Source organism: Lonchura striata, chromosome 17, assembly GCF_046129695.1.
Source record: "Lonchura striata isolate bLonStr1 chromosome 17, bLonStr1.mat, whole genome shotgun sequence".
Classification (NCBI taxonomy): Eukaryota; Metazoa; Chordata; class Aves; order Passeriformes; family Estrildidae; genus Lonchura; species Lonchura striata.
In genome coordinates, this window is record NC_134619.1 from 302090 (window position 1) to 317237 (window position 15148).

Consider the following 15148-nt stretch of genomic DNA (forward strand, 5'->3'; position numbering starts at 1 on the left):
TGGAAAGTTCACTGTAAAACATTATAACAGAAAGCTCACAAAGCTGCTTGACAATTTGTGTGATCATCCTAATGTGAACACTATGAGAGTAAGATGAGACCTTCAGTTTTTAAAAAAATACACAAATGTTTTACCTTGCAGGGCCAAATGAGGTAAACATTGACATGGGAGGTAATCCCTATGGACAGCCTGGACCTTCTAACCAGCCTGGACTGTGGCCTGACAATATGATGCCCATGGAGCAAGCATCACGGGGTTCCCAAAACAGGTAGAATTGGGGAATGTTTTAAGGTAATTCTAAATACAACTGTTCACTGTCTGTCAGAAGAATTTAAGACCTGGAAATAAAATTGTGTAGCACACACAGTGGCAATAACAGATTGGAGGCAGAATTCCATTTCTAGAATGTTTCAGAAATGTTTCCATTTCTGCTGGTGATCTAACACTGGATATTTTTTAACCTAGCTCCACAAAAATAATTGTTAACAAAAATCTATCAATCCTTGAATTGGGAGGCACAGAAAAAAGAGGTGGATACTCTAAATCTTGTCTTTGTGGCACATGGCAAAACCAGGAGAAAACAGAATTTATGTGTGTTTAAGGATGCACGGAAAGTGACTGGACATTTTAGGACATAAATTTTGGACTTGAGTTGTTAAGTCTTACTTCAGTCATCTGGCTGACTATAATACTTAATCATACCCAGGTCAATATATGATATATAAGCTGTGGTTTTCCTTGTAATGGTTGTAATGAATTTCTTCACTGAAAGAGTGGCTAGGCATTGGAATGGGTTGCCTGGGGAGGTGGTGGAGACACCATTCCTCATGTGTTCAAGAAACAACTGGATATTGCACTTAGTGCTCCAAGTATGGTTGACAAGGTGGTATTCTCTCAAAGGTTGGTCTCCGTGATCTTGGAGGTGTTTTGGTCTTTTCCAACCATATTGATTTTATGATTTTAGTGTTTTTTTGTTGGTTTTTTTTTTTTTTCCCTTTAAATTTATAGACAATTAGTTAGAAGCTCTTTGGATGATCTCTTATGTTCAGCACCAAATATGGAAGGCCAGAATGATGAAAGGGCACTTCTAGATCAGCTGCACACACTCTTGAGTAATACAGATGTCACAAGTCTGGAAGAGATTGACAGAGCATTAGGAATTCCTGATCTTGTAAACCAAGTAAGTAAACAGATATTTTGGCCATTTGTTTTCTGTAGACCAATATTATTTTATTACTTGAAAAGGAAGTCAAGAGGGCCTCCTCATTTACTTGGTCTTATCACATCCTCATCTTCATATTTATACATTTCCCTTTGGAAACCGTTACACTGACCAGTGATTTTCAATGGAGGAGCTCAGTATGGATTAAATTTCTTGTGCATGACAAGAAATACAAAGTGGCATATTCTTACAGAAGTTTATTGTATAATGCCTTGGTGTATATATAGGTGGAGTTTAGGATGTAATTCATTGTAATTCTATGAGCTGAGAATTCTGTTGGGTTTCCTTCGTAGCCTGCTGTCAGCTGACCTTAGGTTGTGAATTATTTGACTGTCAGTGATGTGGATGCTTCCCTCTCCTTCAGTTCCAGGTTGAATTTGCATGGCTAGCAAATAGGAAAAAGAAATTCTGTGAGTACTTTGGAAGTTGCTAAGACCCACATGACACTGTCATTTGTACAAATAGCATCAAAAAATGCAGAAGGGCTTGAATGGTGACACTGGTATGCCTGTCTATGCAGTGTGCAGCAAAATGGATCAAAAAATAATTATTATTATAAATCACTTTTGCTATTTCATTAGTTTGGAGACAGAACTAAAAGTAGCTGTCCATGCTGTGTTCTACCCAAGAAATTGCTGGCTGGTGTATTATTCTGTGTTAGCTTTATTGCTACTTTAGTAATTCTGTATATACTGCTAGTGAGAGCACTTCTATATCTGTTGAAGGGACAAGCTTTGGAACCCAAACAAGACTCATTTCAAGGTCAGGAATCTTCAGTTACGATTGACCAGAAGCCTTTGTTGTATGGTCAACCCTATCAAGGGCAAGGGGCAGCAATGCCAGGATGTTTTAGTAACATCCAGGGACAACAGCCATCTATTAATTCAGTGATTAATCAGATGAGCCAACCGAGCAATTTTCCTCTGCAAAGTATGCATCCCCGAGCAAACGTGATGAGACCTCGGACCAGCACACCAAAGCAGTTACGCATGCAGCTCCAGCAGAGGCTCCAGGGACAGCAGGTAATTTTTTGCTTCTGCATTTACACTTCCTTCATGTTTCAGAATGGAATCGCTTGCACATGGAATTGTGTTGCTTTACATCTATAGCAATGGATATTACAATAGAGTATTGAGAGGGTGGATCTTTTATTTTGACAGTGCTTTTCATTAAATTGCCTGATGGCTGTAGGAGTAGAAGAACATTTATTAGGACGAGTGTTTTTCCTTTGTCAGCCTCCCTAGCTACAGATTGGATTGGTTCCTGCAGCACACAAAATGATTGCTAACTAAAACAGTGCTTTTCTACAATGTAACTCTGCATGCTCTCTGTATCCATGTTTAGTATTTTTTCAGAATTTCACAGATAGCACTGAATCGGAGCTGTATTTCTACTGTAAATCAGGTGTTACTTCTTTCTCACTGTGTTTTCTAACTAATCATTTGGGCTTATCAATATAGGAGTTTGCTTTCCATTTAGTGATTTGATGTAATTTTAGGTATTTTCTTTGGATGAAAGGTGAGAGAATAGATACAGTCCCATAGATCTTAACACTAGATTGAAAGCACTGCTTAAAAAATTGGTGCATGATTTCAGCATTGAATTCCCCATGTTAAAATGCAGGCTTGATATTAAATACAGTGTACAAATAAAACTAGGAAAACTGAACTACTGCTGTGTGACATGTTGTGTGAACAGAATACATGCAGGTAGCATCAACATACAGCTGAAGTACAAAGAGTAGCTTTATTCCATCATCCTGATTCCAAAAAACAGACACATACACCACTAAGCTCATTTTAGAAGGGGCAAAAAGCACCCAGGCCTGTATTCCATATCAAAAGGGCCCTGGAGCATGTACAGTCCTTCACCAGATTGTACTTTCACATCTCCAAATGCTCTTATCTCCCTTCCCTCACCTTTACAAAAAGGCCCAAGTCTATGGGAAAGGATTTCAAAAGTCTTTAACAACATGCTGCTATCTTTTGTGAGAAAATTTCATTTCCTCTCTCTAGAGAGACAACAAGCCAGAGCAAACATAAATATGTGAATTTTCTAACATCTCCCTGGTGCCTGGTTGGTCCTTGAGAGAAAATATTTCTAAAAACAAGTTCTTTTCCTCTGTCCTTGCCAATCTTCCATTTTTTAGCCCTTTCCTCTCCACACATGGAATGGCAATGTTAGGAAATACTGTGTTCTGTCTTGTTTTTCTGTGACACTTAGTGTTTAAAACAAATAGATAATCTGTTCTTTATTCCTAAAGAGAGGTAATTTAAGGAAAATAAAAAACCAAAGTGAGTTAATGCTGCACTGTTTGAAGGGTTTTTCTTTTTGTGTGTTTGAGCTGTTTAAACAAATAGTTTGTTTAAAGACAAGGCAAAAATTAGCCATTGCACTTTATGGATTCAAGAGGTCTGTAAAGAAAGGGGGTTTGCAGGAGTTGCCACTACTTTGTTCAGATACTGTTATTTTCAGGCTAATAGTGCTAAAATGTCTTTTTCCAAGTTTATGAATCAGACCCGTCAAACTCTTGAAATAAAAATGGAAAATCCAGTCAGTGGTACCAACTCAGTCATGAGACCAGTTATGCAGACACAGGTGGGATCCCAGGTAAGTACTTGCTACTGTAGCCATCTGTTTAGAATTTCAGCCTTCTTTCATAGCTTTACAGCATTCCTCTTTGGTTTTGTTCCTCTGCATAATTTTTAAAAAAGGTTTTTTTTTTTTACCTCCCTTATTCCTGAGATTGCTGGGGGATTTGTTCATTAGGTCATGCTGTCAATTCAGTATACCAAGTTTTTCTGTGTAAAATATCATCACTTTTTTAAGCACTAATGGCAATTTAATGAAACTTTTGTCTTAATATTTTGATGATTTTTTTTTTTTTTTTTACTGTCTGTGGGTCTTCCTTGACTTGTCTGGTCTTAGGAATGAGTTTGATTGACTCTGACATGATTTTATTTGTAAAAACATCTTCTAATGTAATTTTTCTTCTCTTTGGGGGATAGCAGCAAGGTTTTCTTAATGCTCAAATGGTGGCTCAGCGTAACAGGGAACTAATAAGTCACCATTTTAGACAACAGAGGATGGCAATGATGATGCAGCAGCAACAGCAACCTCAGGCCTTCAGTCCACCACCAAATGTGACAGCCTCAGGAAGCATGGATAGTGCTTTGACAGGCCCTCCAATGGCTCAAGTTCCTTCACAGCAATTCCCCTATCCACCTAACTATGGTACTGGTACTAACATGGTTTGGTTTGGTTTGGTTTGGTTTGGTTTGGTTTGGTTTGGTTTGGTTTGGTTTGGTTTGGTTTGGTTTTTTCCCCCATTTTTCTGGTTTTCTTTTCCCTGTTTTTATTAATCCAAACTACCTAAATACCAATCATTCTGAAAAATTGACTATACTGCTACAAAAAAGGATTACTTTTCTCCTTCCAGTCAGTTCAGGAAGATGAACTAGAAATATTAAGTGATTATAACTGAAGTATATTGTATCTGTCTCCTTTGTTTTAATCTAAGGATTAAGCCAACAACCTGATCCTGCATTTAGTAGAGTATCAAGCCCTCCCAATCCAATGGTATCATCAAGAATTGGACCCTCCCAGAATCCTATGCTGCAGCATCCTCAGTCAGCAACAATGTACCAGTCCTCAGAGATAAAGGGCTGGCCCTCAGGAAGCATCCCCAGAAACAGGTGAACTTTAGGATTACAATCTCTTTCGCAAAAAGTTTTTCATTTCGCTGGAAGTAGAAACGATGTTAAATAGCATGCAGCAGGAAAAGCATTTAAAAGAGGAAAAAGTAACTTTCAAGTGTCTATATTGTCCTTCATCCTGCTCTGCTTTAGGAAATAAAATTATTATTTTATGCTTAGTTTCATTGATTCATATTGGACCTCTACAATCTTTGTAACCAGAAGCAACATTCAGTCTTTAAATATTAACTTAATATTAAAAAAAAAAAAAATAACTTGGGAGGGTGTGGAGAAATACAAAATATCACATAGTGTTACTATGGATGATACAGCTGTAACAGTAGCCCCCAAAAAGATTACATTAGGCATACACATATAGCTGTGCATTTCTACAAACTCAAATTCCTTTTGGGAGGGAAGTTTCCATGTTAAACAGGTGCTAGGTAAAAATGGGTAAATATGAAAACAGTTTTATCTTTCACGTGTTGACATCTGGTGCAGGGAAGCCAATACATCAATGTGTAAACTTCTTGGAAGGTAATATTATTTGTCCTTTTGTACTTCAGTTCTTTTCCCCAGCAGCAGTTCAGCCATCAAGGTAGCCCAGCAGCATACAGTATGATGCACATGAATGGCAGCAGTGGCCATATTGGACAGATGAGTATTAATACCATGCCTATGTCAGGACTGCCTATGGGTCCAGACCAGGTAAGTTGTACATCAAGACTGATGAAAAGATTTGCTGACTCATTTTCCATTGAGTACAGTCTGCTTACATCCATTCTTCCCACACAATCCTGCTCTCAGTTATCCTGTTTGTATTTGCATCTGTAGGCCTATTAATTTTATATCCTAAGAGATACTTTCTTTTTGATGATATATTAACAAATTCACAATGACCCAAGATGTATGCTGGGATTAGCTGTTGACTTTGAAGTATCATGGATAGGACCAATCCTTAAACTGCACAAAGAAGATTAAATAGTTCTGAACCTGGAAAAACACAGAAAAAAACCCATGGACTTTGTGAAATGCATCTGCAGAAGATCTTGAAAATTACATGTAATAGAATCAGACTAAGAATCCTGCTAGTGCAGTATTCCTTCTGACAGACACTGATAATGATACTTGCCCTTACAATACCTTAGAATAATTTGTTTATGCATAGTGAGAAATGACGGAAAATTTAGGCCTCTCATTTAAGGTGAAAATATGCTAATAACAGGCACTGGGAAATAAAGCTGAAATAAAAATTAAACTTTTGCTACAATCTTTCCACAAAATACATAGGATGAGCAACATAACACTGACATAAGCTAAATCTATTCTAGTAAAGAGTACCTCATGAAATTTTGTCCAGCATAACTGAGAAAGTAGTCAGAATAATGCAGACTTCTGGGGTTAAGTAAGGTTTTGGAGGACTTTGATACAATAAATGCCTTTTATAAAGAGGAGAATACAAAGGTGAAATGTCAGATTTTCCAAATCTCCATGACATAAAGATACCAAAACAGTATGTTTAGAAAGTTCCAGGACAGCATTTATATTCTAGAAATTTATTTTCAAAATGGAGCACTAAAAAGCTATTCTTCTGCTTCTAGGCATTGATGGGCAGTAGTCCTTCCAAATGTACTACACAAACCATTTCTTTCAGCAAAGCTGTGTTCTCTGATGAAAGTATCTTTTCTTTAACAGAAATATTGCTGACATCTACAACCACATCTTCAAACAAAAATGGCTGAATGCACTAGTGCTAGAAAGGAAAGTGGCACATTCTTCATGGCAAGTCATACTGGGCTTAACAGAAACCAGTGATAAATTTCCTCAGACAGACTACAACAAACCAAAAAAAACCCTACCCAACAAAAATACTTTAGTAGAAGCAGCCTATGAATTACTGCATGATGTGGGGTACAAAAAAAGGTCATTCATATTTTTGGCACGCTTCCTCTAGGAATGTCAATTTGGTAATGCCATTTTAACAGATTTGATGGGTAAATTTCTGGAATACCTTATCTGTTTACTGTAGCTATCCAAAGCCCTTTAGCCCAAGCAGGCTAAAGTGCCTGGAGAAGTCACAGGGGTTAGAATTTCCTGATTTCTCTAATAACAGTATGTGACAGAGAATGTAGTTCTTAGCCTTGACTCTTTTATATGAATCCTGCTATTAGTCTCTTATCCCAAGAGTCAAGGATTTCCCAAGCAAAATAGAAGTGCAAAAGTAATTGGCACATGCTAGTCCAAAATCATGTCTGTTGAAGCCAAGGGTTGAAAAGAGAGGATAAACAATTTAAATTATTTAAACACAATCGTGACTAATATTTACATATTGCTGTGCAGCTGAGTGCACTTTATAGAGGACTATATAATGGATTAATGCAATGTCTTTGATAAGGACTTAATATGAAGGTAGAGTATACTCATATTCCTTCACAAACACAGTCTCTTAAGAATTATTTGAAAGGACTGCATAATGTAATGTTTTCTGTATATGGAAATTAGAGCAATAATCTTTTGTCTTTTTTTGAAAAAAGCTTCAGAAAACTCAAGGCAAGACACTGCAGCCAGCATCAGAATTTTTCAGTCTTTTTTGTGAATAAATTTTGTAAATATGATCTTTAAAATAATGTATTATATATATGACTTTTGTAGGTCACTAACTCATTTTTGCAGAGTTTGTGAAGCTAAATGTTTAACAAAATTGATTTCTGGAAACAGAGCGTAGTTGAGGTCCAATTTTTTTTTTTTTTTTTTTTTTTTATTACATTTAAGGACTTTGAAGCTGACTGACTTTGGCCCACATATTTCTCTTCTCTGGTCTTCAACACTTCTTTTATTTTTACATGTTTAACATAAAGATTTTAAAAAATAACAGATTGGTTGTTCAATACTTCTCCACCTGTGAGCACTTTTGTTGCATTTCTTTTTACCTAAGGCAGTTTGACACGAAGGCTCTGCATTGTAAGATCTTACAATTTCTCAGGACAGACATGTCTGTCTGTAATAGTTTGCCTTTTCAGTTGATGAATCTGGATTGTGTCTTTTTAGTCAATTTTAATGAATTCTAAATGTTCTTTGAAAATGTGCGTGTCTGTTGCAAAATACTTGCTGTTACGTAACATCCAGAAATCTTTAAGGATATTAAGCCACATTTTAACCAAATGTCTACACCTCATTGGATTATTCTAATAGTAATGAATGTATTTTCTAAGCAAGTTTTTGTCATAGCAGTATTTAAGTGTGGTTACATATTATTTGCTGATAGCATGGGGGTTTCTTCCCCCTTCATTTTGGGTGCTTGAAATGAAGATCCCTTTGCACTTCTTACAGTTACAAGGAATTAAACCTCTAAACCTTCCCAAGGAATGACCCAGAAATGTTTAAGATGTATAGTGCTTCTGTTCTGTTGTTCATTGTGTAATGGAAAACTGATTTCTCCCAAGTGAGTAAAAGAAACCATAAATCCCCTGATCTGTGTTCTTTTTTGCTTATTCTTTGTACTGTTAACAAGATGGGGTTTTATAGTTCAGAATATTCAGTGATCTTCCATTTTAATAGAAGTAGGTTTCAATAGAAATATTCTCATAAATTCATCCTTAGTGCCTAGCCAGCTGTTTTTCAAAGGGAATGTAGATTCAGTCAATCTACTTCATGTAATCCTGTCTCTTCCACTAGTACTGAGTATATAGATTATCACAGCACTTACTTGGAATTTTCAGTCCAATTACTGTGTGTTTATAATGCAAAACTTTTAAAAGCCTAAGGAACTTGTATATTTTCATTTCTTGGATCATATCTATTTGTTGAGTAAGTGCTGCTTACTGAGGGTGAAAGGCAACAATCCCTTGCATTTTATATCAAATCAGAACAGTATTTATATTTTGTAGTTGTTCATTATACTGATGGAAACTACAAACACTGGTTGCTTTCATTAGGTGAGCTCTTAGACTATATACTATTATATACATCTTGCAGTACAATTTTTTTTTTAATTAGTACTTCTATTTATACATCTATGTATAACTGGTACCTAGCTGACTGACATTATAAAAGCTCATCCTTTTCTCATATCTTTAGCATGCTGGAGCTTTCCACTACCCACTTTTTTTTTTTTTTTTTTTTTTTTTTCCCTGAATTAAAAGATTTTTAGTTTAAATGCATTGATGGCTTGTGGAAGCACTAAATAGTACATCTAGTTTGAAATCGGTTGACATTTGGTTACCACCATCAATTTTGCTTTGGTCCTATAGCAGTAGATTTTTGTGAATATTTTTTTAAATAAAACCCACATAACATTATTCAGCAGTAAGAGATGAATTAGCAACCTCTGATCACTGCTGCATAAATGAGCATTGTTTTGCTATGTCTCTGTTACTTTTTTATCACTTGTGTTTATTAAAGTTGTGTGTAGTGCACTTTTTTCCTTGGCTTAAAATACTGCTTCTGAAGTGAGAAATTCAGACCACATTTCTGTCACAAGACAAAACTTACTTGAATGTTGCACCAGTTAGCACACCTTTTATTATAGAATTTATGTGCAGACCAGATGACAGAATGATACAAGAAGTGTGAAACCATGTAATTCTGAGAGCAATATTCTAAAAAATTCTCAGGAGAAGGCATACGGTATTGAGAATTGCATCTAAGCATAGTTTACATTACATGTATTGCTTGAAATATCTGTATTTTATTTTGCAAACCAGAGAAATCATGGGGACTGATTTATAAAAGGAATAGTTGTAAGGTGTTACTGCCCTTCTGGTTTTTGTGCTTGGATGTTAATAATAATGTAAATAAAGGTTTCTATTTAAAATGAGAACTTGTGACACTCTATGAGCTAATACTTTAAGGGTGATTATCCAGTACAGGCCAGAGAAAATTCCCTGCTATCACTGATGAAAACTGTGTATAAAGAATGATTTAGATTTTATCATAGTTGGCTGTAAAAGCCGAGGGAGTGACACTGAGACCTTTCACTTATGAGACACACATTTAGCACGGACACCAACTAGAATTTATGTGTTTTTCAACTGAAAGAGCAAGCTCTAGAAGAGCTGAAAGGAGAAAAGGTGATATCTTTTCCCAGACTTGGCAACAACGTACCTTTCATTAAATACCAGCTGCTTCTTGTGTCACATACAAGTCTCACAACTCACTATTTTCTATAAAGGGACAAGATAACTTTTCAACCTTCTGACTGACCAGTAAGTTATAGGTGCACTGGCCCTGCAGGATTTTAACAGTCACAACCTCACCGTCCAGACTATGAGCTAAACACACAAGGGTGTGCAAATTTTTTAAAAATCTAACCCCTTATTCTTTCTGTGTGCACACTGGGAATGGCAGATAGCTAAAACTTTTCTCTGGAAAGCAGCAAAAATGTGGGGGTTTTGGGGAACTTAAGGGTTTTTTTCTACTTACTTGTATGGATTCAGGATCTCATAATCTAGTAGATTTTTCTGATAATCCATGAAATTTTAAACAAGTTTAACAAAAATACATAGCTAGATTATGACAGATATTCAGATTTTACTTGCATAACTAAAGAAAGCTTTGGCTAGTGGCTTTAACTTGCCACATGTCATACAAATACTCAAACCCAATCTTAGCATATATAAAGACTCCACTACTGCTTTTTGAGTGGGGCTTTTTTCCTCATTCATAAATTCAAGTACATTTTTGGAATATGGGGTTGTGGTACTAGGGATCTACATGCCTGGATATAATTCCACTTGATTTTCCGAACTGCAAAACCAGGAAGGGTTTCAAAATAATTTCCATGCTGTATTTTTACACTGCATTTCTACAAGGGCAAGTTAAGTTTGCATTTTGAAAAAAATACCTCTTTGTTAGGAGCGAAGGCCACAGTTGTTTGAGTCTGTCCCATGAGCGCCCTCAGGCATTTGCCCTTAAACACAGGTAGCAAAGTAACATGAAACAAATGATAAATACATATCTCACCTCTAGTGCCTGTACTACAACGTATGTAATGATGTTCTTACAAAACTACTCAAGTAATTTGGTACACTGTGCTTTCTTAATAAAATTACAGGGTTTTTTTCCCCTCTGACAACCTTAGAACAGTAACTACCATTTTCCTTTTCTGCAGACTAAAGTATAACTAGATTATTAACTACAAGTACTGAACCCTCAGATCTGCCTTTTTTAAAAATAAATGTAAAAGTTACACTGCTAAGCAAACACTACTTTCTCAAAGGAACTGTTCTGGTTTTGAATGTACAGCATAATATTACCACATAAAAAACCTTCATACAAATCTGATTTTGTTAAAATTGAAGATGTACATTTACTGAAATATTTCAGTACCTTCAAAAATGAATAAATTCTGACTTAGCATTTTGAGAAATGGCGTGTGGGCATTACACTCCTTTTTATTAAGAAATGTCTTTACAACCTGAAGGAATTTATTTTCAAAGAGTACACCGATCAATATTTACACAATCCCTCCAAAAATCTGGCATCCTGTGCGTCAAGATTTTCTCTAATCTTCACAGATGTGACAATACAATGAACAAGCAGACATGGAACTAAAATGTATCCTCAGAGGAAACTGAAGAAATTCCATGGTGTTGAGAACACTTGGTGCTGCTGACTTCAGTTCCTGAATATTTTCAAAGTTCTCTTGAACCATTACCTTTACTCCAGTGATAAGCAAAAGCACCTTTGTTTTCTAAATCTTGCTTTAGGGTTGTACTTGGCATTGAAGTTTTTCTCACGACAACTAAAGATACAGGTGAATGGGAAATTGTTTTAAGGTCCTGTCAGCTGTCTGTGTAAACACTGCCACTGCAGGGGCAGTCCTCTTTGGGATGTGGCTAAGTTTCCTCCTCTGTTAATTCCTGAATCAGTTGATTCCTGAATTAATTGTGTCTTGAAGTGAAATGCCTTGTGAAGTAGGTGAGGTATAATATAAAGCAAAAAAGCAGGTACAACAGTGGATTTGAGAGATCTGTATTTCTGATATCATTTCCCATAATTTCACTGCTTCTATTCATCTCACTCACCAGTGCAAACAGTCTATCTATTTCAGCCTCAAAGCTTAGCCAGTCCTTCAGGTGAATGTTATAGTTCATTTAGTCGGTACATGGATTCAAGTCCTGCCTCGTTTGTATCCTCATGGAGGTGCAGCAGCTGGGGGAGATTAACCTTCCCAGCCTTCCCACAGTTGTCCTCTTTAAAATAAAACAAATACAGTTTAGTGTATAACATTCTAGTAGAATAGTAAGAAAGTAGAATAGTAAGAAAGGTATTTTTAGTGGTTCCATGCAGTAAAAAACATTGGAAACATTGTGAACCATCAATAAAAGCATAGTGGGTATGACAGAAACAATTTGACAGTGTTTGAAACTTCAGCCTGTACAAAGCTTGTCAATTCAACCTTCATTTTGGTTCTAAAGCCAGTCTTAGATCTCTTAAATTAGAAATAATACCACAGCATTATGTGAGCAACTCCCCTTGGGTAAGAAGACCAGACTGTGCCTAGGAAGGGACTTGCACCTGTGTTTTCCACTGCACAGTTCGAGAGCACTTAATGATTTTTAATGAATTGAAGTATCTGCCTTCTTTTTAAGGGGAGATTCAGAGACAGCAACATGCAACAGTAACTTTTTAATAAACTTAAATTTCTACCTCACCTTTGAGCTCTGGCAGTTTGAGAACTGCCAGATCATCACCACATTTTAAAAGTCAGCTCAGTAAGTAAAAAAGTAGTTTTAGACACAAATCTGTCTTGTAGTCTACTTTCTGTTTTAAATTCCTTTTTCTGGTCACAGCACAAAGGCTGTAGTTGGATAAAGAGCAAGAAAATACATGATGCTGTCTCACTACTTATGAGAAATTGCAGTCAATTTTGTTCTTTCTGGATTGTGTGTAAAACCACTAGGTAGCTACTACTAGTTTAAGTTTAAACAAAACCAATGTACTGGTCTTTAATTTTTATTGGCAATTGACCATAACTAGTTTCTTAACTGAGCATCTACCTTTTACTTGTTTGGAATTGCTTTGACTTTAATGCCCCAAGATTCCCAAAGAACATGTACCAAGAGGTTTTGTGCAGCAGTAGTTGTCAGTAATTATGGCAGTATTGTATTTCTTGCATAATTTAGAGGATTCTGTGAGAATAGATGATGAGAAGGGAAAAGTTAAGTAAAAGCTAATGCTTTTGGTGAATTGCTCCCAACTCACAGTGACTTGGCAGATGATGGTCTCTTCACATCTGGCCATTTTCGGCGCTGAAGCTGCCTATTTTTCAAGGAGCAAAAGGAGAAAAAAAGTTAACCGTCACCAAGAAAACAACCAGTACCACAATATGAAAGATGAGGAAGAAGAATTCAGCCAGAATTTTGACTAGTAAAATCAGAACATAGTGTAACACTGAAACAAATAGCTCCAATGTTTCAAAGCAAGTGGGGTAGAAAGGTCTTTCAAATGCCCTTTCAAGCCAGGCATTTCCATGTGGTTCCCAATCCTACACTTGCTCTTTAAGTATGAAGCTAGTACTTCAGAATAATAATGTAACTTTTTTTTTAAACGTACCTGTACTGCTCGTAGCTTCCATCTTTAAGTCCTAGGTGAAGAAAAATTAACAATGTTACTAACAATGCCTGTGTAAGAAAAAATAAAGACTTGGGAATTTAACAAATTTCCTGATGCCTTGAGTAACTTAGTATGCCCTCACATCTGATCCTGCACTGAGCAGAAGTTTGGAGCAGAACTCCAGAAGTCCCTTCCCACTTGAACTGACCTGTGTTCAGGTCTGTGAGTTTCATAGTGGCTGTTAGGCTATACTCTCCCTTTCACAAGTATTGTTCCTTCTTTGTCTTCTGCATCTCAGCAATATTTTATCACTATGCTAAGGGTGATTTTTCATCTTAAAAACATGACATAACACAAACTGAACATGTACAAAAATCTGAGAATGCAGCTATCACCCTCAGCAGGATATAACTAGTGTAAAATATTCCTAAAATCCTTTTGACTGATTCAAGTTTTATAATGTTAAGGGTACTTTGGGGTTCTTCGGAGCGCAATAGAAGAGGCACTTACCAAGATCCATGTTCCTGGTTCTTGGATTGCATTGCTTATACCCTCTGCAACTTCTGAGTTCCATGAGCTGGACATGCAGTTGATTAAGAACATCTCTGTCAAGTGTATTCACTGCATTAATTAGCTGCAATAAACAGGAGGTTCTTCTTAGTAACTATTGCTCTGTAATTTGGTAATTTTTGGAATACAGCTGGTTATTTGTAAGAAGAGCTATGTTATACTAGTTTAAATTATTAAGGCATTAACTTCATCCTGCAGCAATACTGTGTGATTTCAATTTATTGTTGACAAGTAACAATGATGTATTTCTTGAGCTGTGAGCTGAAGGTCTATGATCAGATACCTGATATGGATCAGTATTGAGATCAAAATACTCCAAAAATCCAGTAGCAAATTCACAGAACAGGAAGTTGTGGGTCTCGTTGATTGTCCTCAAACACCAGTACGTGTTGTTGTTGGCACTGGTACAGGCACAGAAAGGGCCCACTGCAAATTGAAGAGTTATAAAGACAATAAGCTATATACTTCTGTCTTTAGCGCTGCTAATTACTTTCTGTTTATAGTATTACTTTATTCATAGACAGTTACTCTCATTCTCGCTCCTGAGCTCTAAAGCAGAGAATGCCTTCCAGCATCAGCTTCTGTGCATACATAATCCACATGACATGACTAATTATGGTAACATCTTGTCTGGTTCCTTTATTTGATTGTGAAACATTCCAGATGGTGAGATACCTTGCTGATCAGTGTACAGTATTCACTATCTGTAGCTTATTTGCAGTTGGTTTTACCTCCTTGCCTTTCATACAAGAATAATTACAACACTGAAAACAGAGACTATTTACTACAGAGAAGACTGTATTGCTTTGGTTACAGAGCTAATAAAACCAGTAACTACTACCAACCCAACATCCCAGCCCAGTCTAGTCAAATTTTGCCCATCTGTTACTTAGTTTACAGTATTCTTACATGTCCACAGGGGAGCAGTTTGCCAGTGCTGGTTGTCATGGGTGAAGCAGGTCAAACCAGGCATGCTGCACGTGTCATTATTTTTAATTCTCTTAAGCAATTTTCGCAGTTTCTTCTTCCGTCTCTGCTCTCGCAGCAGCCACAGCCTGTCTTTCTCCTGTAGGGCTTTCCTGCACACATGAAATGTTAGGGTCAT

The 15148-nt window shown here is 36.6% G+C and overlaps 2 protein-coding genes across 13 annotated transcripts in view; one reads left to right on the forward strand and one right to left on the reverse strand.

Annotated features, from left to right (window-relative positions):
* NCOA3 (nuclear receptor coactivator 3) overlaps window positions 1–8388 on the forward strand; it is a 52775-nt gene extending 44387 nt beyond the window's left edge. For 2 of the 10 annotated variants that reach the window (XM_077786968.1, XM_077786969.1), the window contains 8 exons: window positions 142–268; window positions 1009–1180; window positions 1948–2244; window positions 3728–3832; window positions 4231–4456; window positions 4743–4917; window positions 5484–5625; window positions 6613–8388. In XM_077786968.1, coding sequence (XP_077643094.1) covers window positions 142–268; window positions 1009–1180; window positions 1948–2244; window positions 3728–3832; window positions 4231–4456; window positions 4743–4917; window positions 5484–5625; window positions 6613–6624 — 1256 coding nt within the window. In that variant the 3' untranslated portion in view covers window positions 6625–8388. Of the gene's footprint in view, window positions 1–141; window positions 269–1008; window positions 1181–1947; window positions 2891–3727; window positions 3869–4230; window positions 4508–4742; window positions 4918–5483 lie in introns of those variants that run through there. The other 8 variants (XM_077786966.1, XM_077786967.1, XM_031506503.2 and 5 more) reach the window with 7 other exon arrangements.
* Window positions 8389–9404: 1016 nt separating this feature from the next.
* The window catches only part of SULF2 (sulfatase 2), an 88156-nt gene continuing 82412 nt past the window's right edge, over window positions 9405–15148 (reverse strand). For all 3 annotated transcript variants that reach the window (XM_021539237.2, XM_021539236.3, XM_021539235.2), the window contains exons 16-21: window positions 14953–15122; window positions 14327–14469; window positions 13984–14107; window positions 13474–13504; window positions 13123–13179; window positions 9405–12110 (exon numbers count right to left, since the gene is read on the reverse strand). In XM_021539237.2, coding sequence (XP_021394912.1) covers window positions 12080–12110; window positions 13123–13179; window positions 13474–13504; window positions 13984–14107; window positions 14327–14469; window positions 14953–15122 — 556 coding nt within the window. In that variant the 3' untranslated portion in view covers window positions 9405–12079. The remainder of the gene's footprint in view (window positions 12111–13122; window positions 13180–13473; window positions 13505–13983; window positions 14108–14326; window positions 14470–14952; window positions 15123–15148) is intronic.